We start from the raw sequence: 24106 nt of genomic DNA, 5'->3' as shown, positions 1-24106 counted from the left end.
TGGCTATATCCCAATACCAAATAAAAAGTTAAAAAAATAAACAACAGGGTGTTCATTTACAAACACTTTACCAAATCATCTGTTTAAAAAAATAGACCAAATAGATACCTTTGAAGACACAAGGTATATTTTACCCAGATCATTTCTTAAAAAAGAAGACACAAACCCACTGGTGCTTTTGAACATGTTAAAAGAAATGACGCTGCATTTTGACCACTTTTCATTTGTTCACTGATGAAATCAATGCAAGTATGTTTGGTATTTTTTTTAAAAAAAGGTAAATTCATTTCCTAAAAACACATTTACTTAGAAATCCATTTTACCTTATGAACTTCTGGCCTTATAAACTTGACAGCAGAGCAAACTGGGAGCCAGTTTCCTGCAGCCATAAACTCCCAACAGTCTTTTTACAAGTCTTTATTCTCTGCAAATGTAAACGCTTGTGTTGAAAAGGATTCGCTGGGGAGATAAATGAGCCACAAAATGATTAGTGCCTGCTCAATGATTTGTCACCTCTGCCCTCCTTGTTAAAATGTAAAAGCGACTGGAGGGCTTTGAAAGGTGAGCCTTTCTTAGCACCTGAGTAAATGAGGTCTCCTGACTTTGCTTCTGTCCCCCCTGCGCTGCTGGCCCCAGGGCCCCTGGACAGGCCATGTCCTCCCAAGCCTCCTCAGTCACCTTTGCGGACTCTTCCAGGGCAGAGGTTATGGCCACAACCTACCTTGGCATTTCCACCTTTAGGCCACAGCATCCAGCAGAAGAAAAGTGAAATCATATTCTGAAGGGATTTCCACTTTTCCATCTGAGCAAAGGGCAGGTGGGTGCACAGTAGGTGTGTGTGTGCGCTAAGTCGCTTCAGTCATGTCCAACTCTGTGCAACCCTATGGACTGTAGCCCGCCAGGCTCCTCCGTCCATGGGGATTCTCCAGGCAAGAATACCGGAGTGGGTTGCCATTCCTTTTTCAGGGGATCTTCCCAACCCAGGGATCGAACCTGTCTCTTAGGTTTCCTGCCCTGGCAGGCGGGTTCTTTACCAATAGCGCCACCTACTGGGAGCCCACACAATAGGTGCATTCACTGTTCATTCTCTCTGCTCCTGTGAGCCTGGCGTGAGGCCATGCCTGCCTAAATCCAATTTACAGCCCAGGTCCAGCTTCTCCACGGAGCCCTCCGTCTTTTCATAGCTCCTCTCTTCTGTTCAAGAACCTACATTTCCATCCACTGACAAGCCAAACTCTTCTGCTGACTTTCAAGACCCGGACAACCTTCCTCACCCAGTTTATTCCCCACTGGGTTCCCTAAGCAGCCCTGCTGGATGTTCCAAAGAAGAGAGAAGTCACAGCTTTGCCGAGTAGCACTGATGCATCTCAGGGTTGGCTGTCTTTCACAGAGAAGAGTGGAGGACTGGCAAGGGATGGGTTTACATTCACTGGACGAGAGCACTTTCCTGAGACAGTAAATGACATGTACACCCTCATCATGGACAATGAGCTCTTAGCAAAAATTCAAAATAAAATTAATGAACTTCACTTCATAGGTCAGTGAAGCATGCATGGGGGAGAGGGGACAGCCATGAACTGTTAGAAACTCCATTCTCAGGAATGACTTTGTTCTGCACTGTCATGATGTTCTTAGTTGTGACCCACTCTGACACGGATCTGATTTTTACAGTTTTGAGTTCGCCTGCTTGCCCTAGTGGCTCCCCCCAGGTGCTATTGAGATAAAAGGACTTATTTCTCCCTCTGATCCCTGTGCCTGCCTGTTGGCTGTGAGCTGGACCAGAAAACAGAAATTATAAGAAATCTTCCAAAAATAAGAATCGGTTGCCCCTGAGTGTGAGCTTGGACCTTGGGAAATATGATTGTCAAGATGGAGATGGGGGGAGGCAGGAAAGGAAGGGGAGTGGAGGTATAAGGAGGGGCTGCCCACTAATTATATCCAAATCTCTAGGGCTGCGGCCCAGCATGAGTCTTTTTTAAAGCTTCCAGATGATTCCAAAGTTGCACTGCGCCCAATACCGAGTTTCACTCTGCCTGATCCAGTTGGCTGACAATGTACAGACGTGGTGAGGGAGGGAGGGGACAGGGAAGCTGGAAACTGCCTGACTGGGGAGCGGGGGTGGGGGTGGGGGCGGGGGAGGGGGGGCGGCCCGCAGGTCCTGGCCCAGGGCTCCCCCATCCCCATCACAAATAAAGAACATTCATCTTCATGAGAAAGATATTCTGACAGGCTTTGACGCTGCTAACTTTCCTGAACCATTTTTTATTCTTCCTTTTTCAGAAGTATGTACATTCTTTATTTGGGTCATTAGAATGTAGTTGATAACTTATATTTCTTAGTTCTTTTGAGAATTTCCTTGAGACAGACTTAGCCCTTGGCTTCTGAGGTCATTTTTGTTTCAAAAAATAGGTAGTAAATCATTTGTAAAAGTATTTAGTCGCTCAGTCGTGTCCAACTCTTTGAGACCCCATGGACTTAACTTTCCCCTAGGGAGCCCACCAGGCTCCTCTGTCCATGGGATTCTCCAGGCAAGAATACTGGAGTGGATTGCCATTTCCTTCTCCAGGGGTTCTTCCCAACCCAGGGACCGAACCTGGGTCTCCAGCATTGCAGGCAGATTCTTTACTATCCGAGCCACCGGGAAAGCCCAGTACATCATTTATGAGGTGTCATATACTGTGCAGGGTTCTGGGTTACCATGGTGTGTTGAGCAAAACCATTCTGACATTTGAATATTTGCTGGGGGGACTCACAGGAGTTGTGCAATTGTCCTCACAGTGGAGATTTATGCAGTGGTGTGAGGAGGACACAGAGCCGAGTCGCAAGCGAAAAGAACAGGTGGAGTGGGAGAAATCGGGTGCAGGCTTCCTCAGGCTTGTCTCCCCTGGAGAGGGGTCACTCGGTCCCCTGAGAGCGCACCCCACAGCCAAGAGCGGCCACAGGCGCACGGTGACCACTTGGGAGCCCACTGGAGACTCTGGGCTCAGGTCTTTATTGGAGGGCTGGGCACGTGGGCACCCCCGGCCAGCATGTTCCCAAGTTCCGAGCCCTGGAAGGACAGCAGGTGCTTCGCACACTTCACAGAGCCGGAGGTTCTGCAGGCAAGGCCTTGAGGTCCCGGGAGGACGGAGTGCTTCACCGTAAGCGAGGAATCGCTGAGACCGGAAGTGAGGCAGGGGTGTGAGTATGAGGAGGCGGGACAGGGGACTTCAGTTCCCACTGGAGAGTTGAGTCATTTGGTTACCGTCTGCTAGAGAAGGAAACTTGGGGCCAAGATATATGGCCACTTACCTCCAAGGACAGTTTCGGATTGTACAAGGAGAGGGCAGAAAAAGCTGGATTTTAACTCCACAACTGTGTATTAAACTATATGTTGTTAGGCTCTTGACTCTTATCCACATGGTCTGGCTTATCAAATAGATGAGTTCTATGGAGCGCCCCCTCTTGGAAGCCTGTGGTACATACATCCTGAATTCCACAACAGACTTCTAGAACTGGGTCTTTAGAGATGAGTGTGTGTGTATGCTTAGTCGCTCAGTCATGTCCTACACTTGTGACCCCATAGACTGTAGCCGGCCAGGCTCCTCTGTCCATGGGATTCTCCAGGCATGAATATTGGAGTGGGTTGCCATTTCCTTCTCCAGGGGATCTTCCTAACCCAGGAATCGAACCCAAGGCTCCTACATTGCAGGCAGACTCATTACCGACTGAGCTACGAGGGAAGCCCTTGGAGGTGAGGATTCCCTACAAATACGACACAGCATCAACTCCAAAAGCCTGGGAGTGTTGAAGGTCCCTGTGTGTAAGAAGTATATAAAAAATTACAGCGTACTTTCCAGAACCTACTTACCTGATGGAGGAAGACAATCAGAAGCAAAATTATTTCCTGAAGAAGAGGTTTGGGGTCCTGTCTGTGGCATGAAGATCACCCGCGTGGCTTCCACCTCTTGCAGAGCAAGCTCACCAGGTTCATGAACTCCCTGACCTGTTTGCACAAAACCTCCTGCCACCCCTTAATCATACTCACTACTCACAGAATTCTCCGCCAAATTACTTTTTGGCATCTACTTCTAACTTTCCCCCATGTCTTATGCCCTCACTGTAAATAATAATAATAATGCACATATTGGACAAGTCTTTTAAAAATGAAGCAAAGTTTACAACCCCAGCAGATCATAAAATGCACATGTTCAGGTATTGTTATGAACTAGAAGCTGCCAAAATTGATAAGGAGTAAAGAAAGGTCAGGCTTTTTTTTTTTTAACCACACTGAGCAGCTTGCAGGATCCTAGTTTCATGACCAGGGATTGAGCCCAGGGAACAGCAATGAAAACTCCAACTTCTAACCCCTGGAATGCCAGGGAAATCCCCTCCTTTTTTTTTCTTAAGTAAGTCTAGAAACTTGGTTTGTCAAAGCTTCTGGTGTGGAACCTAGTACTTACAGTCACCACATGCCGACCTAAAAGTGCTCTCTTAACCCCAGGAAAGCAGAGCAGGTCAATGGGGTCGGGCATAAGAAATGACCTGAAACTCACAAGGAGCCGTCTGCCCCCGATGTGTTGCAATCTGAAGCACTGGGCAGTAGAAATCCACAGCTTTATGGCGGGTAGATCAGCAGAGCACTGATGTGGCCTGAATTCCTCAGGGCAGGTTCACATTTGGGGTGCTTTCTAGTTCCATGACAGTCGCCTCCACGGGGAGTTGCCACTGCTCGAAGGGACTAGTGGTGTTGCTCATAGAAATAAAGCATTCCTGGTTAGTCCTTTAAAACGCTTCTTTTGGCATTTGGTGATTTTCCAGAAAGTGCAGAAGAAGTTGTATGTAGCCCTTTGGGAGAGTCTTAGATCACAGGAGAAGCAGAAGAGCCTTGCGTGGATCTGCTGTCACTTGTCCCTTTTCTGTCTTCGTGCTGCCACCTAGGGAGAAAAGGAAAGCAGACGTTGTATCCTGGTGAGGAGACGCCGTCACCTGCAACCCTGAGGACCGTCTGCACTTTCACAACAGGAAAGCAAGGTTGGCGGGTTCAATCCTGAGACCAGCAGCTGTGCACTTGGGCTTCAAAGAGAAGCCCTCAGGGCTGCCCTGGTGGCTCAATGGTAATGAATCTGTCTGCCAATGAAGGAGAGGTGGGTTCATCCCCTGATCCGGAAAGATCCCACACGCTGCTGGGCAACTAAGCCCGTGCGCCGCAACTACTGAGCCTGAGCTCTAGAGCCCGGGAGCCCCAACTACTGAGCCTGCGCTCTAGAGCCCGGGAGCCCCAACTACTGAGCCTGCGCTCTAGAGCCCGGGAGCCCCAACTACTGAGCCTGCGCTCTAGAGCCCGGGAGCCCCAACTACTGAGCCTGCGCTCTAGAGCCCGGGAGCCCCAACTACTGAGCCTGCGCTCTAGAGCCCGGGAGCCCCAACTACTGAGCCTGCGCTCTAGAGCCCGGGAGCCCCAACTACTGAGCCTGTGCGCCACCGCAGTGAGAAGCCAGCGCACTGCAATGAGGAGTAGCCGCCACTCGCTGCAACTAGAGAAAGCCCGCGCAGCAACTAAGACCCAGCACAGCCAAAAAACAAATAAAATATATTGAGTGATAGTTGTTCAGTTGTGTCCGACTCTTCGCGATCTCATGGACTATATAGCCCACCAGGCTCCTCTGTTCGTGGAATTCTCCAGGCAAGGATACTGGAATGGGTTGCCATTTCCTCCTCATATATATATATACATATATATACACATGAATATATATATATATATATATATGCATATAAACGGGCTACCCTGGTGGCTCAGACGGTAAATAAAAAGAGAGAAGCCTTCAGACAAAGGAAGGGGTTTCCATCTGGTGACATTCGAGGGTCAATGTTAGACTGCAGGAGGTGGGTGAGACCCAGTTTCCTTCCAGTGCTCAAAGGGAGTGAAATGCAAAATAACAGTCAGGTTGCCCATAGTCTGGGAATGGACACCCTCATTTTAGGGGGAAAAAAAGAAAAGAAAAATTCAAGAAACACATGAAAAAAGGTTCTAAGATGGATAATTCTTAAATAATTTTTCTCTTTTCCTCATGCAGATCAATGTATAAAAAAATGAATCCAGACTTGCTGGTAGAAGTAGTAGTCCTTAATATCCCCCTGAAGAATGCCACGGAACAAGCGTGACTACTGAAAGCTGGTTTCTGAGGACTAAACTTCAAACATAATTATTGTGGAGCTATGTTATCAAAAAAAGATGTTGATGGAAGCCAGGTTTCCATGCCATAATGCGGATAAGATGGGGCAGAGGTGAGACCTTTCCTGACCACCGACCTCACCAGGACTCTGGCCACCTCCCAGTCCGGCTTCTTCCACAGCCCCCAGCAACGCCTGACAGCCCCTGTCTCCACCTCCCTAGAGCAGAAACTTCTTGAAGGCAGGTATTTTTGTCTGCCATGTGGACAGCTGCATTTCTAGTGCCCAGACAACACTGGCACAAAGCGGCTGCTCTTAAAAGAATCAATGAATCTAAGCCCTATTCCTTGGCTCCTTTTTTCTTTTCAAAGAACTAAGAACTTGACTAACTTTAATTTTACACATTCTGATCAAAACCCATGTGTAAGGCAACAGTTCTCTTAACGTCGTGAAGAGGCTCTGATTATCTGTAAATTTGGTGCTTCCCTCCACCCCCCTCCCTGCCTCAAATAGCCTTGATTAGTGTAAGACCATCAAAAACATTTATTAACCAAAGTAAAGTAACTGCTAAAAAGCTGACAGCTGAATTAGAGACTTGACATGCAAATGCATGGGCTAAGTGGAAGCTTTACTTGAATTCTGGCTCAGCAGTGCTGAGGATAAAGTGACCTGCAGAATTCATTATGAACAGAAGCAGGATTAAATCTGATTTTCCTTTCTTAGGATAAAATTCACGATTAAAACAGAATCCTGAGGGATCTGTGCTCAGTCATGTCCGACTCTTTGTGACCCCAAAGATTACAGCCCGCCAGGCTCCTCTGTCCATGGGATTCTCCAGGCAAGAAAACCGGAGTGGGTTGCCATTTCCTACTTCAGGTACTGAAGGATAAACGGCCATAAAGCTGTACACACAATGATAAGAACCTTGTGGAGGCAAAAAAGAGAGAGGGCTGGGCTTGAGGGTGGAAGAACAGTGTCTGGCGTGGCCACTCAGTCTGGGTGACCTCACTTTGACCATCTATGAAACAGGGATGCACCCCCTTTCTGGTCTGCCTTAGAAGGTTGTGGTAAAGATTAACTTAACTAATGATACAGGATTGCTGTAAAACCTGTAAAACTATTACATATAAGGCACTTTTCATCAGTCTAATGACCCCAAGGAGTATATAAATCTGTGTATAAAAAGATGTATGAATCTAATCGTTTCTTCCTTATTAAGATGAGGTCAAAGCCTGTGGACCATCTTCCAAGGACAGTAAACAACAGCCTTTCACCTGCCTTCCTAGACTCAGAGCTGCTTGTTCTTCACCAAGAGGTTCAACTCTATCATGCAGCGATATCCGGAGAGCTCCAAATTGTGGGTTAGTCCTGGAGGAAGGACTGTTTGGGGAAAAAGAAACAAAACACCCAAAAACAAAAAAGCGTGATACAAGGCAGCTAGTTTAAGTTCAACCAACTGCAAGAACCGAGAAAGTCAATCTTAACCTATGTGAAGAGGTTGTTTTTCAAATCTGGTGAAGGGGTGACTTCTCAGGATATAACAAAAGTCAAAGTTAGGGGAAAGGGAATTAATGTGGTGTGGAGGGTTTGGGAGACAGAAGTCCTAAGTTTAGCTTCTGGCGCCTTTATTAGCCATGCGACTCTGGGCAAATAAGGTGACCTTACTTTCTCAACTGTAAAACAAGGGAAATAATGCCAATTGCCACATTGGTTTCTGGAAGGATTTCAAATACATAAATGCACGTGAGAAGCACTTAAAAAGGGCAAAACACGTTGTCGATCTTTATTATGACTTTTCAAGAATTTGCTTTCTTTCTTTGCACTGCAAAGTAATGTAATCTATGGAAAATGAAGACAAGAAACAAATCTATACCAGGAACACAACAGCCAGAGCGAGCATGCTGGGGTATTTCCTTCCAGCAAAACAGATGAGATAATCCACCCAAGGAGCTCAGAGGAGGGCCTGATGCTCGGTGAGCCTGAGACAGATGCTCCTCTAAGAGCATCCTCCTCACAGTATGGAGAGGAGGCTTCCGGAGCAGCCAGCGACCACAAGGCAGAACATCAAACAACCCAGTGGCCTAGTCTCATCTCACATGGAAGACACCCCTGAGGGCCAGCCCTGCTAGCAGCTTGTCCACAGGTCAGCGTTGAGGCAGAGTAGGAATATAAACCCAGTTCTTTTAAATTAATTGGTCTTTTCAGACCAATTATTTTACTTTTTTAAAAGTAAACTTAATTTGAAACATGGCTGGTCATTTTCCCCTTCACTCACTTCCATCTGTTTACTGTTATTGTTGTAAGTTTGCATGCAGTATAGACACTGTGCATTTAGTAAGTAAATGGGTACATTTTAGTTCCTCATTTCCAAATTGCCTTGGTATCTAACTGCTGCTGCAGCTGCTGCTGCTAAGTCACATCAGTCGTGTCCGACTCTGTGTGACCCCACAGACGGAAGCCCACCAGGCTCCTCCGTCCCTGGGATTCTCCAGGCAAGAACACTGGAGTGGGTTGCCATTTCCTTCTCCAATGCATGAAAGTGAAAAGTGAAAGTGAAGTCGCTCAGTCGTGTCCAACTCTTAGCGACTTCATGGACTGTAGCCTACCAGGCTCCTCCGTCCATGGGATTTCCCAGGCAAGACTGCTGGAGTGGGGTGGGTGCCATTGCCTTCTCCGTGATATCTAACTAAGGCACCCCAAAAGAGAAATAGGGTCTTGGCAATGGACTGTGGCCCAGTAAAAACAGACCCGAACCGATGAAACAGAGTCCCATTTGACGTCCATGTTAAACCTGATGGAGGGGAATCTCCTTGGGAGTCAGAACCAGAGAAGCACAAACCTGTAAGATGAGAAAGCCTGAGAGCCACAGCACAAGGAAAATTTAAACTGAAGATAAATCAGGCACGAAAAAGGAGAGAATGCTGCTAATCTGAGATCAGTTTCAGAAATGCATATGGTTGATGAAAAGAATGGAGGCTCTTGTGTGTGTACACAAGTGGTTTTACAGTTGGCAGAAATTTTTCAAAGCTTTCTCCAAACTCGGAACATTAATAAACAAGATAAATGATGTATACCTGTGGCGGATTCATTTCGATATATGGCAAAACCAATACAATATTGTAAAGTTAAAAAATTGAAATAAAATTAAAAAAAAAAAAGATAAATGAGGTCGATAAGAGAAGCAAAGTGCTGAAGGATTTGAGGAAGGTATGGAACCCCAATGTTTGAGTAATAAAGTCTAAAAAGTCTCTAGTTTGAAATTCTTTACACTCAAAAGAAGGATAGGCTATGTATGTGTATACATGTAAGTCTGGTGTGTGCATAAGTGTGTCTATTTGTGTATATTGGCATGCTTACATAGGCCCACATTGATTTGTTCCTCATATTATTCCCCCAAAGAGCACGTGGCATGTGTAACACCTTTAGTATTTCATTTTTCAATTACTAGTCAACACAGAGTCAACACTGCAAGTAAGAACTTCACCTTGACATCAAAGGTAAATTCAAATATGGAAGACAAAACTGATGATTTCACAAATTCCCATTTAATCTACAGCTAAGTCATGTGTGAGCATTTATTTAAAGCTCCTGGAATCTAAGGTACAGCATAGTGACTACAGTTAATAACACTGTATTATATACTTGAAATTTGCTGAGAAAACAGATCTTTAGGGTTCTCATCACACAGGTAAACGTGTGATGTAATAAATACGTTACTTAGCTTGGTTGTGGTTATCATTTCACAATGTACATGTGTATTAGAGTATCACATTGTACACTTTAAATATATAACATAAATTTGTCAATTATACCTCAATAAAGCTGAAAAAAATAAAAACTTCTGTGAAGACAGGAGTATACAGACCACATATATTTTCAAACTTCAATAACTTAGGTTATGGACTTTATATGAATAATCTCTAAATGTCACATAAAGGCAAATTTATTAACACTAACACAGATATAAACAATGTATTCTAACTGTGGATGTTCTGACACAGATAAAATGATTACAGTAAAAGCAGTTAATCAACTGACAGAAGAAAATTCACAGCCCTTTATCCAGAGATTAAAGATTATACTTATTTATTTCTATTACACCTTGGAGAAGGGATTGACTACCCACTCCAGTGTTTATGCCTGAAGAATTCCATGGACAGGGGAGCCTGGCGGGCTACAGTCCATGGGGTCACAAAGAGGCGGACACAACTGAGCAAGCACGCACATTTCTAAGCCTACACAAGGAGTTTATGAATATGTCCTTAGATTTCAAATTTAAGCACGCCACTGAAAACGAATCAGAATCAAACTTGAGTTTCAAAGTTCAGCCATAACATGTCAAGGAACCCAATGTTGTACTGCAGATCATTTTTGGAGGTGTTCAGTTCACACTGATTAATTGATCAACTGATTATCTCATGCCTTTATAGAAGGCCTACTCTGTGCTACCCCATGTGAGATGCTTTGGACATTAATTGTGACCTAGTCAGGCAAGGCTCTGTGCAGGGTGAGGAGGAAGTTGGGATGGACAAGTAGGAGGGTTGGCAGCAAGGGAGGAAGGTCAGGAACTGGGTCTCTGAAAAAATGATGTTTGAGATAAGAAGTAATGACATGATGGAAGCAATCAGGTGAAGATCTGGAGGAAGGGTATACAAGATAAACTGGTCACACAATGCCACTGATGTGCGACAGTGTGGCACGTTCAAGGACCAAACAGAAGGCCATATAATAGCTTAGACATTTTAAAAGACCAAGACAGACCAAGATCATGACTTTGACCCTTGTGGGAAAAAAGTTAAGTCTCAATTAGTGAGGATACTGGTTAGATTACTCAACCTGCCCACCTGTCATGTATTATGTTGGCCCCAAAATTCGGATTTTTCCATAAAATGTTATGGAAAAACCCAAATATGAATAGTGCAGAGTTCCTGCTCTTAAGGAGCTTACCTACAGCAGGGCTGATAATCCAGGAGTTTAAGTAGCCTTTCTCTCAACCTTTGCCCTTTGGCTCCTATGGCACCCTGCCTTACAACTATAGACGTTGTGGGGATTAAATGTTATTTGTAAAATGCTCAGAACAGTATCAAACACATAAAAGCTACACAGTATTTGTTGCTGTTAGTATTATTAATTACTAGTATTATGAAGGCAATGGCACCCTGCTCCAGTACTCTTGCCTGGAAAATCCCATGGACGGAGGACCCTGGTAGGCTGCAGTCCATGGGGCCGCTAAGAGTTGGACACGACTGAGCGACTTCACTTTCACTTTTCACTTTCATGCATTGGAGAAGGAAATGGCAACCCACTCCAGTGTTCTTGCCTGGAGAATCCCAGGGATGGGCAGCCTGGTGGGCTGCCGTCTATGGGTCGCACAGAGTCGGACACGACTGAGGTGATTTAGCAGCTTAGCAGTATTATGAAATGATCACATGAGAATCAGGACAATTTCAAGGTATCTCAAAAATTAAGAAGAATATCAGAAAACAACAGGATAGTGCTATCAAAGTGTTAAGGTCATTGAAAGACAAAGACTGAGAGACACATTATAAAAAAAGAGGGGATATGCTCACTAAATGCAATGTGGAAGGATGGATTGGATTCTGGAATAGAAAAACAACATTAGTATAAAAATAGGTGAAACTCAAATAAGGTAGGAGATTAGTTAATACTTCGGTATTACTAATAGAGTTTGCCAAGAGAACACACTGATCATAGCAAACACCCTCTTCCAACAACATAAGACAAGCCTCTACACATGGACATCACTAGATGGCCAACGCCGAAATCAGACTGATTATATTCTTTGCAGCCAAAGATGGAGAAGCTCTATACAGTCAGCAAAAACAAGACCGGGAGCTGACTGTGGCTCAGATCATTAACTCCTTATTGCCAAATTCGGACTGAAATTGAAGAAAGTAGGGAAAACCACTAGACCATTCAGGTATGACCTAAATCAAATCTCTTATGATCATACAGTGGAAGTGAGAAATAGATTTAAGGGACTAGATCTGACAGAGTGCCTGATGAACTATGGATGGAGGTTTATGACACTGTACAGGAGGCAGGGATCAAGACCTCCCCAAGAAAAAGAAATGCAAAAAAGCAAAATGGCTGCCTAAGGAGGCCTTACAAATAGCTGTGAAAAGAGAAGCAAAAAGCAAAGGAGAAAAGGAAAAATATACCTATTTGAATGCAGAGGTCCAAAGAATAGCAAGGAGAGATAAGAAAGCCTTCCTCAGTGATCAGTGCAAAGAAATAGAGGAAAAACAATAGAATGGGAAAGACTAGAGATCTCTTCAAGAAAATTAGAGATACCAAGGGAACATTTCATACAAAGATGGGCTCGATAAAGGACAGAAATAGTATGGACCTAACAGAAGCAGAAGATATTAAGAAGGGGTGGCAAGACTACACAGAACTGTACAAAAAAGATCTTCACGACCCAGATAATCACGATGGTGTGATCACTGACCTAGAGCCAGACATCCTGGAATGTGAAGTCAAGTGGGCCTTAGAAAGCATCACTACGAACAAAGCTAGTGGAGGTGATGGAATTCCAGTTGAGCTATTTCAAATCCTAAAAGATGATGGTGTGAAAGTGCTGTACTCAATATGTCAGCAAATTTGGACAACTCAGCAGTGGCCACAGGACTGGAAAAAGGCAGTTTTCATTCCAATCCCAAAGAAAGGCAATGCCAAAGAATGCTCAAACTACCGCACAATTGCACTCATCTCACACGCTAGTAAAGTAATGCTCAAAATTCTCCATGCCAGGCTTTGGCAATACGTGAACCGTGAACTTCCAGATGTTCAAGCTGGTTTTGGAAGAGGCAGAGGAACCAGAAATCAAATTGCCAACATCTGCTGGATCACTGAAAGAGCAAGAGAGTTCCAGAAAAACATCTATTTCTGCTTCATTGACTACACCAAAGCCTTTGACTGTGTGGATCACAATAAATTGTGGAAAATTCTTCAAGAGATGAGAATACCAGACCACCTGACCTGCCTCTTGAGAAATCTGTATGCAGGTCAGGAAGCAACAGTTAGAACAGGACATGGAACAACAGACTGGTTCCAAATAGGAAAAGGAGTACGTCAAGGCTGCATATTGTCACCCTGCTTATTTAACTTATATGCAGAGTACATCATGTGAAATGCTGGGCTAGATGAAGCACAAGCTGGAATCAATACTGCCAGGAGAAATATCAATAACCTCAGATACACAGATGACACCACCCTTATGGCAGAAAGTGAAGAAGAACTAAAGAGCCTCTTGATGAAAGAGAAAGAAGAGAGTGAAAATGTTGGCTTAAAGCTCAACATTCAGAAAACTATGATCATGGCATCTGGTCCCATCACTTCATGGCAAATAAATGGAGAAACAGTAGAAACAGTGGCTGACTTTATTTTGGGGGGCTCCAAAATCACTGCAGATGGTGATTGCAGCCATGAAATTAAAAGATGCTTACTCCTTGGAAGGAAAGTTATAACCAGCCTAGACAGCATATTAAAAAGCAGAGACATTACTTTGCAACAAGGGTCCTTCTAATCAAACCTATGGTTTTTCCAGTAGTCATGTATGGATATGAGAGTTGGACTATAAAGAAAGCTGAGTGCCAACGAATTGATGCTTTTGAACTGTGGTGTTGGAGAAGACTCTTGAGAGTCCCTGGGACTGCAAGGAGATCCAACCAGTCCATCCTAAAGGAGATCAGTCCTGAGTGTTCATTGGAAGGACTGATGGTGAAGCTGAAACTCCAGTACTTTGGCCACCTAATGTGAAGAGCTGACTCATCTGAAAAGACCCTGATGCCAGGAAAGCCTGAAGGCAGGAGGAGAAGGGGAAGACAGAGGATGAGATGGTTGGATGGCATCACAGACACAATGGACATGGGTTTGGGTAAACTCCAGGAGTTGGTGATGGACAGGGAGGCATGGCGTGCTGTGGTCCATGGGGTCGCAAAGAGTTGGACACAACTAAGTGACTGAACTGAACTGAATTGAATTACTGTAAGGATCCTGGTTTTAACTGTACTGGTTACATAGGATGTTATGGTTAGAGGAAGCTGGGTAAAGGGTATATGTAAAGTCTCTACTTTTTTGCAACTTTTCTATAAGTTTAAAATTATTTCAAAAGATAAAGACAAAAGAGAAGAAAGAAATAAACACAGAAATGTCATCGATTTAAGCAGCTATTGCCAACGTAGGAGATATAAGATAGGTTTGATCCCTGGGTTGCGAAGATCCCCTAGAGGAGGGCATGGCAACCCACTCCAGCATTCTTGCCTGGAGAATCCCATGGACAGAGGATCCTGGCAGGCTACAGTCCACAGGGTCACAAACAGTTGTACATGACTGAAGTGACTTAGCACACACGCATTGTAACTATAACAAACTATCTGAAGGAAAACACAATGAGGAGAGAAATGGGAAGATACAAAAAAAAAGGAACATCTAGAGAAGAAATTCCAATATATGAAATACAAATTCAGTAGCTGAGGTTAATAGAAGATGAAACGCCAAAGACAAAGTAAAATTGAACATGAAGAAGAACAGAAATCAATGAAGGGATCTATGGGACATCAAGCGGTTTAGCATACCTGTGACTAGAGTCCCAAAAACCAAGGGGGTGAAGAGAAAAAGGGGGACAGGTGAAGAACAGAATAGTATTTTAAGAAATACTGGCCAGAAATGTTCCCAATTTGATGAGAATAATCAAGAAAACAGAGACACAAATAACCAAAGCAGGTAGGAAAGAAGGACTATCACTACAGGTTCACAGACATAAAAATATAAAAAGCAACTTATGCCAATGAAGCTGACACTAGATGAAATAGATACCTTTCTTGAAAAACATAAATTACTAAAGCTGGCACATGAAAAAGGAGAAAATTAGAATAGTTCTATGTCTAGTATAGAAATTAAACTAGTAATTAAAAAATTTCTCAGAAAAAATAAAAATCACAGGCCAAATGGCTTTATTGGTGAATTATGTCCAACATAAGAACAATACTAATCTCACGTTTTCAGAAAACAGGTGATGAGATAATACTCCCCAACTCATTTAATAAAGCTAGTATTACTCTGATAGCAAAACTAGACAAAATCATTACAAATAAGGAAAACTAGAACAATATCCCTCAGGAACAGAGATACAAAAATCCTTAACAAAATATTAGGCAGTAAAACACAATACTAAATATGAAAAGACCAAGTAGAGTTTATCCCAGGAGTGTAAAGTCAACATTCAAAAATCAATCATTGTATTTCACATATTGAAAGATGTTGTTGCTGTTCAGTTGTTCAGTCGTGTCTGACTCTTTGTGACCCCATGGACTGCAGCACACCAGACTTCCCTGTCCTTCACTATCTCCTGGATTTTGCTCAAATTCATGCCCACTGAGTTGGTGATGCCATCCAACCATCTCATCCTGTGGCCCTCTTCTCCAGCCTTCAATCTTTCCCAGTATCAGGGTCTTTTCCAATGAGTTGGCTCTTCCCATCAGGTGGCCAAAGTATTGGAGCTTCAGCTTTTAGCATCAGTCCATCCAATGACTATTCAGGGTTGATTTCCTTTAGGATTGACTGGTTTGATCTCCTTGTTGTCCAAGGGACCCTCAAGACTTTTCTCCAGCACAATTTGAAAGCATCAATTCTGTAGTACTCAGTCTTCATGATCTAACTCTCACACCCATATATACATGACCACTGGGAAAACTATAGCTTTGACTAGGTGGACCTTTGTTGGCAAAGTGATGTCTCTGCTTTTTAATAGGCTGTCTAGGTTTGTCATAGCTTTTCTTCCAAGGAGCAAGTGTCTTTTAATTTCTTGGCTGCAGTCACCACAAACAGTGATTTTAGAGCACAAGAAAATAAAGTCTGTCACTGTTTCCACTTTTCCCTCTTCTGTTTGGCATGAAGTAATGAGATTTTAGTTTTTTGAATGTTGTTTTAAGCCAGCTTTTTCACCCTCAAGAGGCTCTTTAGTTCCTCTGAACCATGGGCAGGCTCCTCTGTTCTTGGGATTTCCCAGGCAAGAATACTGGAATTGGTTGCCATTTCTTCCTCCAGGAGGTCTTCCTTGACCCAGGTATGGAACCCACACTCTTCCTGTGTCTTCTGCATTGGCACACGGGTTCTTTTCCACCTGGGTAGCCCTACTGAAAGATATTCCTTTACTAAAGGAACATTGTATGATCATCAATAGATGATGAAAAATTATTTGACAAAATTCAATACCTGTTCATGATTCTGTTCTCAGTGAACAGAACAGAACTTCTTCAGCCTGATAAAGGAAATCTACAAAAAAATCACACACATAGATCAATAGTAGCAACGAGCACACCTCTTGCCTGGATCTTGGTTTCTAAACACCATTCTTTTCTAAAAGGAACCCTGACTCCTTAGGAAAAAGGCTGATTCCAGGGCTTGGATAGGGAAAATACATAAAGAGCCTGGGATACCCTCTTACAAAAGAAATAATGAAGTATTTAAAAATGATGGAAACACAGCAAAAAGATACAGGGGCCAGCTTGAAGGGACTCTCACTGACCCTTCTGGGACAATATGAGGAACAGAATATTGTAATTTAACTCACTGGATAAAATAACCTACAAGTCCATATTGATATTAACTCATAAATGAATAAATAAATGGAGTGCCAACTAAATGTAAAAGGAATAAATACCGAAGAAATGATGGAGTTGGAAAAACTGTTAGTAGGTTTATTTTAAAACATGTAGGTGAGTGTTGGGTGAGGAATAGAATACTTCTACGTCCCAGAGTATCTGCCCACAAATTACTTATTAACTGCAAAGAGAAAAATAACATTATGGTGAATGAACCTGGTGGACACCACCTTAACTAAGTGATTAAAGTTAACATCTCTAGTATTGGGTCATGTGACTCTTGACTTGACATGTTGCATTAAGAAAGACACAGCATTACTCCTGTGGGTGCTCAAAAGGTAATCTAATCAAGAGGATACACAAGGTGAGCTGTAAGGGCCTTGAATAAAACATAACTCTCAACTTGTAGGCTGTGTGGGTTTTTCTTCAACTGACATTACTAATCAGGAAAATATAAGTTAAAGTCACACTAACATGCCTTTTTTCCCCCCACTAACTTGCAAAGATACTGTTCAAAGCTAATAAGAACTCATACCATCATTTGTTAGACTGCAAGATCCTATAACCTTTCTGTGAAATATATTCCCACAAGTATATATTTGAAAAACTTAGTTATGAATCAGTAAGCCCACATCTAAAAAAAAAAAGGGCCATGATTATTAAATAATGAAACACTCATATAATTAAAAATTACTGTCATTAAAAAGCATATTTATGAAGAATAGTAGTCTAGGAAAATGCTCATCAAATGACATCAAGAAAAAAGGTTATAAAATTACCACTATAATTCATTTAAAAATTATTATAGAAGAAAATGTATCATATTATCTTCAGGTAATAAATAGGAGATAATATTTTCTATTTTATAGTTTTATCTATTTTCTACAAAGAACATATATTCATAAAACATAAAAATATATTAAACAAAAGATTTCCCAAAAATTAAAGACTTTTAAAAATTAGTAGTTAATCTGATAGCGTGTTATCTGATTTCTGTCTGTATACTGAAAACCGTACTGCCATACTACCATGTGCAAAGTGGCATAAAATAACAAGTACACACTCAAACATTGTCACATGTCAGTTTATTGAGGAATTTGTGATGCTAAAGGTTAATTCTACTCACTTGATTACTTTTCATGGTGTCAAATAAAACTCCAAAGGCTATAAGCCATGATGTTTCACAATTACTTTCCCATATTTTGTTCAGAAAACACGAAATTCAAATACAAAGAAATGTTCAAGTGAATCTGAAAACTGCCCTCATCCTACCTTTTTTCACAAGGTGGTAATTAAGGGTTTGGAAGTACAGTAGCAAGGAGGAAGGAAGAAAGTGGGACATGAAGAAGGCAGATATTTTTGCTCAATTTCACTTTCAAAGGTTCAAATCTTTCCTATTTTTTTTTAACATGTTTTGCACCAAAAAAGGAATCAATACTTTTCATTCCACTCTTGTCAACTTTAGCCAAAGCCTTCTGAGCTGCGGTCATTTTGCTATTTTTCTGTTAATGAAAATAAGAGAGAAAAATCATTACAAATGTAACACTTATAAATCACACATGCAAATCAGACAAGACCATGCATGTCTCAAGGTTCGTTCAGGGAGGTAAGCATGCTGCTAAAAACATGCCTCATAAGGAGTGATTCTTTGTAAAAGTTCTGATTTCTGCTCAGAATTCATACCTGAGACAAAGTATGTCAACAGGCAGGAGATAAAACTGCTGCCTTCTAAGGAGTGGAATGTTACAACTGATGGTTTACTTGTGGGGAGAAAATTCTGGAGGGTGCATTAAGTGCAATAACACAAACAATGGAACTGACACAGGCAGCAATGGTCAGAGGGAGGAATTATAGCCTTGCATTACCACGTGATGAATAATTCACAGCCTGCTACCATCTGACTTCATTCAGAGGCTCTCTGGGACACCAAGGGCAGAGCGGTTACATTCACAAGATAACCTGTGCTGCACCTAGGACCAGCAGGATAGCAGTCCCTTTTCCTCCAACCACGAAAAGTACCTTCCCAAAAGCTGACTCCAAATAACTCTGCCTTTTAAAACTCTATCTCTTCCTGGTCAATGTTTTTGTTTGGTTTTGTTTTGCCATGCATGTCCTATAACAAAGCACTGGCAGAGGGAAACAGCAGCTGATTGTATGTACTTCAGTGTTCAACAGAAGCTAAGTGATGGGAATCGGCAAAGAAGAAATCATCTGTCTCCCAGCGAGCTGTGAGACAAAGTCACTGCCAAAGTATCTTTTAAGGGCACAGTCAGTATATGATCCGTGGAAACTTGCTTCTTACATTCTGTCACTTATAATTTACTAGGCTTATGTTTTGGCTGGATGGGGAAGAGGGACAGTCTCTCTGAGACAAGTTATCCTCTGTCCCCTGCACTTAACTCACATCCTGGTTCAACCTCTTAGCTCACTGGTGCTGCGCCCAAGGCGACACGCTGGGAAGCAGCACTGAGAAGGGTGGGGCGGAAATATTCCTCACGGAGAAACTCAAAAACATCCCTGCTCACGAAAGCACTGACACAACCAGCTATTTAGTCAGATCTCAAGTTGGATTATTCCCTGATATGCCATGCCTAGATAAATACGTGTAAAGAATACAATTTTTAGAAACCATGAAACCTAGGGGAGAGTAAGTGTTGCTAAAATCTAAGTGGAATTAATTTATCTTGGGGCAGGCAAGGTCTAAGCCTAAAAATAATGAGAAAATCATAAAAAAAAACCTTTGATATTTAATCCTCAGAAAAGCTTAAAAAACAGTTCAAAAGTTGAATGAAGAGGCTAAAAAAATTGGAAAATGATTTGTACTTTATATGTCATGAAAAGTGTTAATAGCCTTAATTTAGATTGAGCTCTTACAAATCAACAAGAAAAACATTACTATCCTAATGTAAAATCAGGCAAGAGACATGAACTGAAAACTAGCAAAACTGCATATAGGTAATAAGCATTTGGAAAAACAACCTTTCTACCCAAAGAAATGTAGCCTATTTAGAAAGGCAAAATTTTTAAGAATAAAACCAATACTCAATGCTGTCAAGACTGTGAGATGAACATTCATCAGCAGTAATGGCTGGGAGGATAAATTTCTGCTACCTTTTTGGAAAGCTTCTTAGCTATGTATGTGTCTCAGTAATCATGGAAAGAGCTCATGTTTTCTAAGCCTTTACTCTTAGTTTTAAATTGTGTCTAATGAAATAGAGATGCAGACTGTAAGTAAGAATGTTTTATCACTTCATTTAGACAAAAAGAAGCAGAATAACATGTGTCCAAAAATAGGGGAATTAAATAGATTATATTCTACATGGTGAAATAAAATAACAGTGACTGAATATCAAGAAATCATTTATAATTTTTCAAAGAAATCTTAATGACATCAATATTTTTACAATACAGAGCTAAATGAAAAGGGCACAACTCCAATACATATGTATGTCAATTCTGAAAGCTACATATGTATTTATAATGAATGATGTGAAGGATAAAGCTTAGTAAGGAATGTTATGAAAATATTTGCTGGGGTGATTGCTGAGTTATGTGTTAATAATTGTTATTATCATAATTTCTGGAAGCTACTAGGCAGTTGAGTTGACAAAACATTACCTTTGAAGCCTGTTTCTCTGCCCCACCGTACCACTCTGGATATACTATATTACGAAGCTTAGGCACACTCTTGCTAATAACTCTGCCTTTCTTTGTCTGTAAAAAGGTCTTCCTTGCTTGATACTTTTATTCTCACTCACAATTTTGAAATAGTTCTGAAGTCACTGAAACTCAAGTTAATAATTCTTCATGGTTAAAACAATAAAATCACAGTCAAGCATGCAGTCGTTCCTGGAAGTCCCCACGCAGCAGCATCAGCCACGGGATTCAGGAGTATGCCACTAACACCCGGACACGTACCTTTACAGTCTTGAAATCTTTGGAGTTAAACTTAGTGTAATCTTCTTTTGCCATTACGGGCTCATCTGATAACTTTGCTTTCTGCAATGTTAGAGCAGTGAACTGTCAGATGTCACCTTGACACTTACATCAATCCATTAAAAAAAAAACATGAACAGTTTGGAACCCTGTGGCAGCCAAATGGAGCTGCAGACTCTGCAGAGCGCTTATTCTTTACAAGTCCCTTCACTTTTTGCCACTTCTCTAGGAACGATCTAAGCCAGACGTCCCTTCCGAGAAGCAGCTTTGGTGGTGAGAGGCCGTGAGCACGCAAGCCCGTGACCCAGCCCTGAGGTTGTCTAGCAGTATGATCACATACTACAGGGACAGGGGGCATCTAGATGAACGCGGACTTCCAGGACAGTGTTAGGGGGCACATGCAGCCACATAAATCAAAGAAGAGAATTTCCTTTATGGTGGCCAGGGGTGCAGCCAGAACCCCTTCACTGGGGTTCTGTACAGGGTGAATACCCCTGTATTCACCTGCAGGACCAGTGTGATGTCCATCTAGGAGTACAGGAACAGTATTCTTATTATTCCCATCTTTGTGTCCTTTCCGTTTATCTCATTTTATCCATGTAAGAACAACCTTGCAAAGCAAGCAGGCAGCAGAGGGAAGTACAGCAGTTACGTGAACAGGCTCAAGGTCACCTAGCAGAGGACTTGAGGTGAGATCTCACCTTTTGTTACAGGTGCTCTTTGCATGGGACCCGACGCAATTAAGTCAGCCGTTCCCTCCTGTTTTCACCTTTCACATGAGCATTTTGCAATCAACAAATGTGAGAATCAGGTCAAGAGCTAGACTGTGGCCTCTATGTTCATAGTATAGCAGGAATTGTGACATGCTTATTTCGTAGAAGGCACAAGGCAGGCAGGTGAGTCTTGATGTTTAACGTGGGGAACTGACTGCACTGGGATCACAACTGGGACTCTACAGATTTTCAAGCTGTTTGTGGAGACGCTGATATGATCCAACATGGACCCACACTAGGAAATGCAGGTTTGTTCCCGGCTTCACCCTTCTCACCAAGCTTTCACTAAACAAAGAACTGTAAAGTCAGAGCTAAAAGACGCCACAGCACATGTATAACACAAGTGGGCAAAATGACACATCTTGAAATTTTTCACCAGCATACCGTTGAATATGTTGGGAAAACATATTAACTGTAACATCTACTTAAATTTTTATTATTTAAAAGACTGAATCACTGCAGATTTAGGCGAATGCTTCAGAAGAAACAGAAAAGTGGTTCAGAAAGACAGTAACAACGCATCTGACTAAATGGGTACAGCTCTGGAAAGAGAAGGGCAGACAGTAGACAACACAGGAATTAATGCTAAGGTTGGTCTTATCATTCCTACAAGTGATTTGCAGAGAAAACTCAGCCACATCCCCACATTCAGCTCTGTGAGCTGACACTGGCAAAGTCAAAAGACAGAAGGGGGTGAGGTTTGGAAGCTGGCCTCAAAAGAAGCAAACTTGAGTTATAAAATAATGTGAAACATATTAAGGCAAAAGAGATGCAAAGATAGCTAATGGCCACTGGAATGTTATTTTCTGCAAATGATCAACTATATTTCTGTAAGAATCAAGCAAGTCCTGGACACAGATGGGAAAGTTAATAGACATTATCCTACTGTTGTTTAAACTATAGTACATTATCCGGTGCAGTTTGCGATGTACACGCTAGAGCCCCAGGAAGACACAATAGAGCAGGAAACCTTAGAAAGCAACTAAAATAATCCCGAAGATGAAGCTGAGATGTAGGAGAAATCTGGGCTTAGCAAAGTACTGCTCACAGGCTATCTGTCTGTTTTTACAAATGAAGATTTACTGGAATACAGCTGTACCGATTCATTTATGAATTGTCTGTGGCCGTCTTTGTGTGGCCAGAGGGTAGGTTCTTGTTTTGTTGCAGAAAGAATTTGGGAGATGAGACTCGGAGACCAAGTAAGCAAAGATGTATTGAGCGACAGTACACTCTTAGGAGGGAGTGTGGCCAGGCTCAAGGGACACAGTGAGGTCCTTTTGGCAAGCTGGTTATATGGGGTGTGAAGGACTGGGTGGAATATTTATCCGGGAGGAAGGAGTTCGGGGGGTAATTTCTGGGTTATTGTCCCAGCCCCACCTTCCCAAGAGGACGGGGAGTTTCTGTCCTTGTGTGGTCTTGCTCGGATCTGTCATGGCACCGGTGCATGGTGGGCACTGCTCTGTGCAATGGTGGGCATAGTGAGCAAAAGGTTACCTTCGGATCAGAGGTTCCTGCATTTCTTTCTTTGCCTCTGGGACCTTGTTCTCATAAGATGTATGGCTTCTTGTTAGCTCAGAGGTTCCCACTTTTCTGTGTTTGCTCCAGGACTCCTGTCATTGCGAGATGTATTATGGTCACCTGACCCATGCCTCCTTCTCTGCTCATGTCTGGCTAATGGTCTGCTCTAACATTTCCCTTCTCAAGGAATCTGAGCCCTTGAGATATTTTTAAGGGTCAGAGGGTCCATGAACTGTCTTCTGGAGCTGCCTCAAGCTGAGCAGGGGCATTGTGCCTGCCTGTGGGGCCCAGATCACCTTGCCCTCTGTCAGAGATGAGGTCTCGGGGTCCCTGACAGTGGCAGAGACAGAGAGTGGGGAGTAGACAGAGGCTGCGGCCCTCTCCTGCGGATGTTGGTGGTCCCTATTGTCATGAAGGATGAGTTGAAATCCCTGGTGTATCGTCATTTGTAGGTGACACTGTTTTAACCCGAAGAAACGAACTTAACAAGCAGGTTAAAAAGGGATGGGACCCAAAATCAGCAAACGCATTATTGTGATCAGAGGTCCAAGCAGGGGCAGGAACTAGGTTGTATTTGATAACACCCCTCTGACTGCAGGCCAGAAGGGGGTGGCACTGGGGTCACCCGTCCTGAAAGTGTGTAGCCTTGGGGCCTGTTCATATGTGCTTTGGGCACCTTCTTCCACCTGGCCAGGGGTGAGTGTGGTGCAGCAGTTTATTGACTACTGCACAGACCCTCCCTGTTCAGCTGGGAGATAGTCCAGGGCTATCTGTTCTCCATCACTACATTTGCTATGGAATCAAGGGATCCCCGTGATCCTGGACAGAGTAGACAGAATATCTGACAGGTTACAAAGTGCTGCCTCAGGGTAGGTGACCTGGCCCCCACCCCCCATGAAATCGCCTGTTGAGTTTGTCCCCAGTTAATCAGTTGCTTAGTGAGCTCACCAGTTCCGGTGTCCACCAAAATATCTGAAGGAACAAAGGGCCTACCTGCAGCCAGTCATTCCAAAGGGGCTGAGCCTTAGCCCTGTTTTGGGTGCTGCCCTGATTCTCAGGAGGGCTGTGGGTAAAAGCTTTGTCCATGGTTCCGAT

General features: G+C 42.8%; 1 protein-coding gene across 3 annotated transcripts in view; it reads right to left on the bottom strand.

Moving 5' to 3' along the window:
• Positions 1-3887: 3887 nt before the first annotated feature.
• The window catches only part of RNASEH2B (ribonuclease H2 subunit B), a 77143-nt gene continuing 56924 nt past the window's right edge, over positions 3888-24106 (bottom strand). For 2 of the 3 annotated variants that reach the window (XM_055542211.1, XM_055542209.1), the window contains exons 10-11: positions 20703-20783; positions 17853-18286 (exon numbers count right to left, since the gene is read on the bottom strand). In XM_055542211.1, coding sequence (XP_055398186.1) covers positions 18179-18286; positions 20703-20783 — 189 coding nt within the window. In that variant the 3' untranslated portion in view covers positions 17853-18178. Of the gene's footprint in view, positions 4917-17852; positions 18287-20702; positions 20784-24106 lie in introns of those variants that run through there. The other variant, XM_055542210.1, reaches the window with a different exon arrangement.

This window comes from Bubalus kerabau, chromosome 12 (genome assembly GCF_029407905.1).
Source record: "Bubalus kerabau isolate K-KA32 ecotype Philippines breed swamp buffalo chromosome 12, PCC_UOA_SB_1v2, whole genome shotgun sequence".
Lineage (NCBI taxonomy): Eukaryota > Metazoa > Chordata > Mammalia > Artiodactyla > Bovidae > Bubalus > Bubalus kerabau.
The sequence above is the reverse complement of the archived record's forward strand: the minus strand, read 5'-3'. Positions and strand labels throughout refer to the sequence as shown.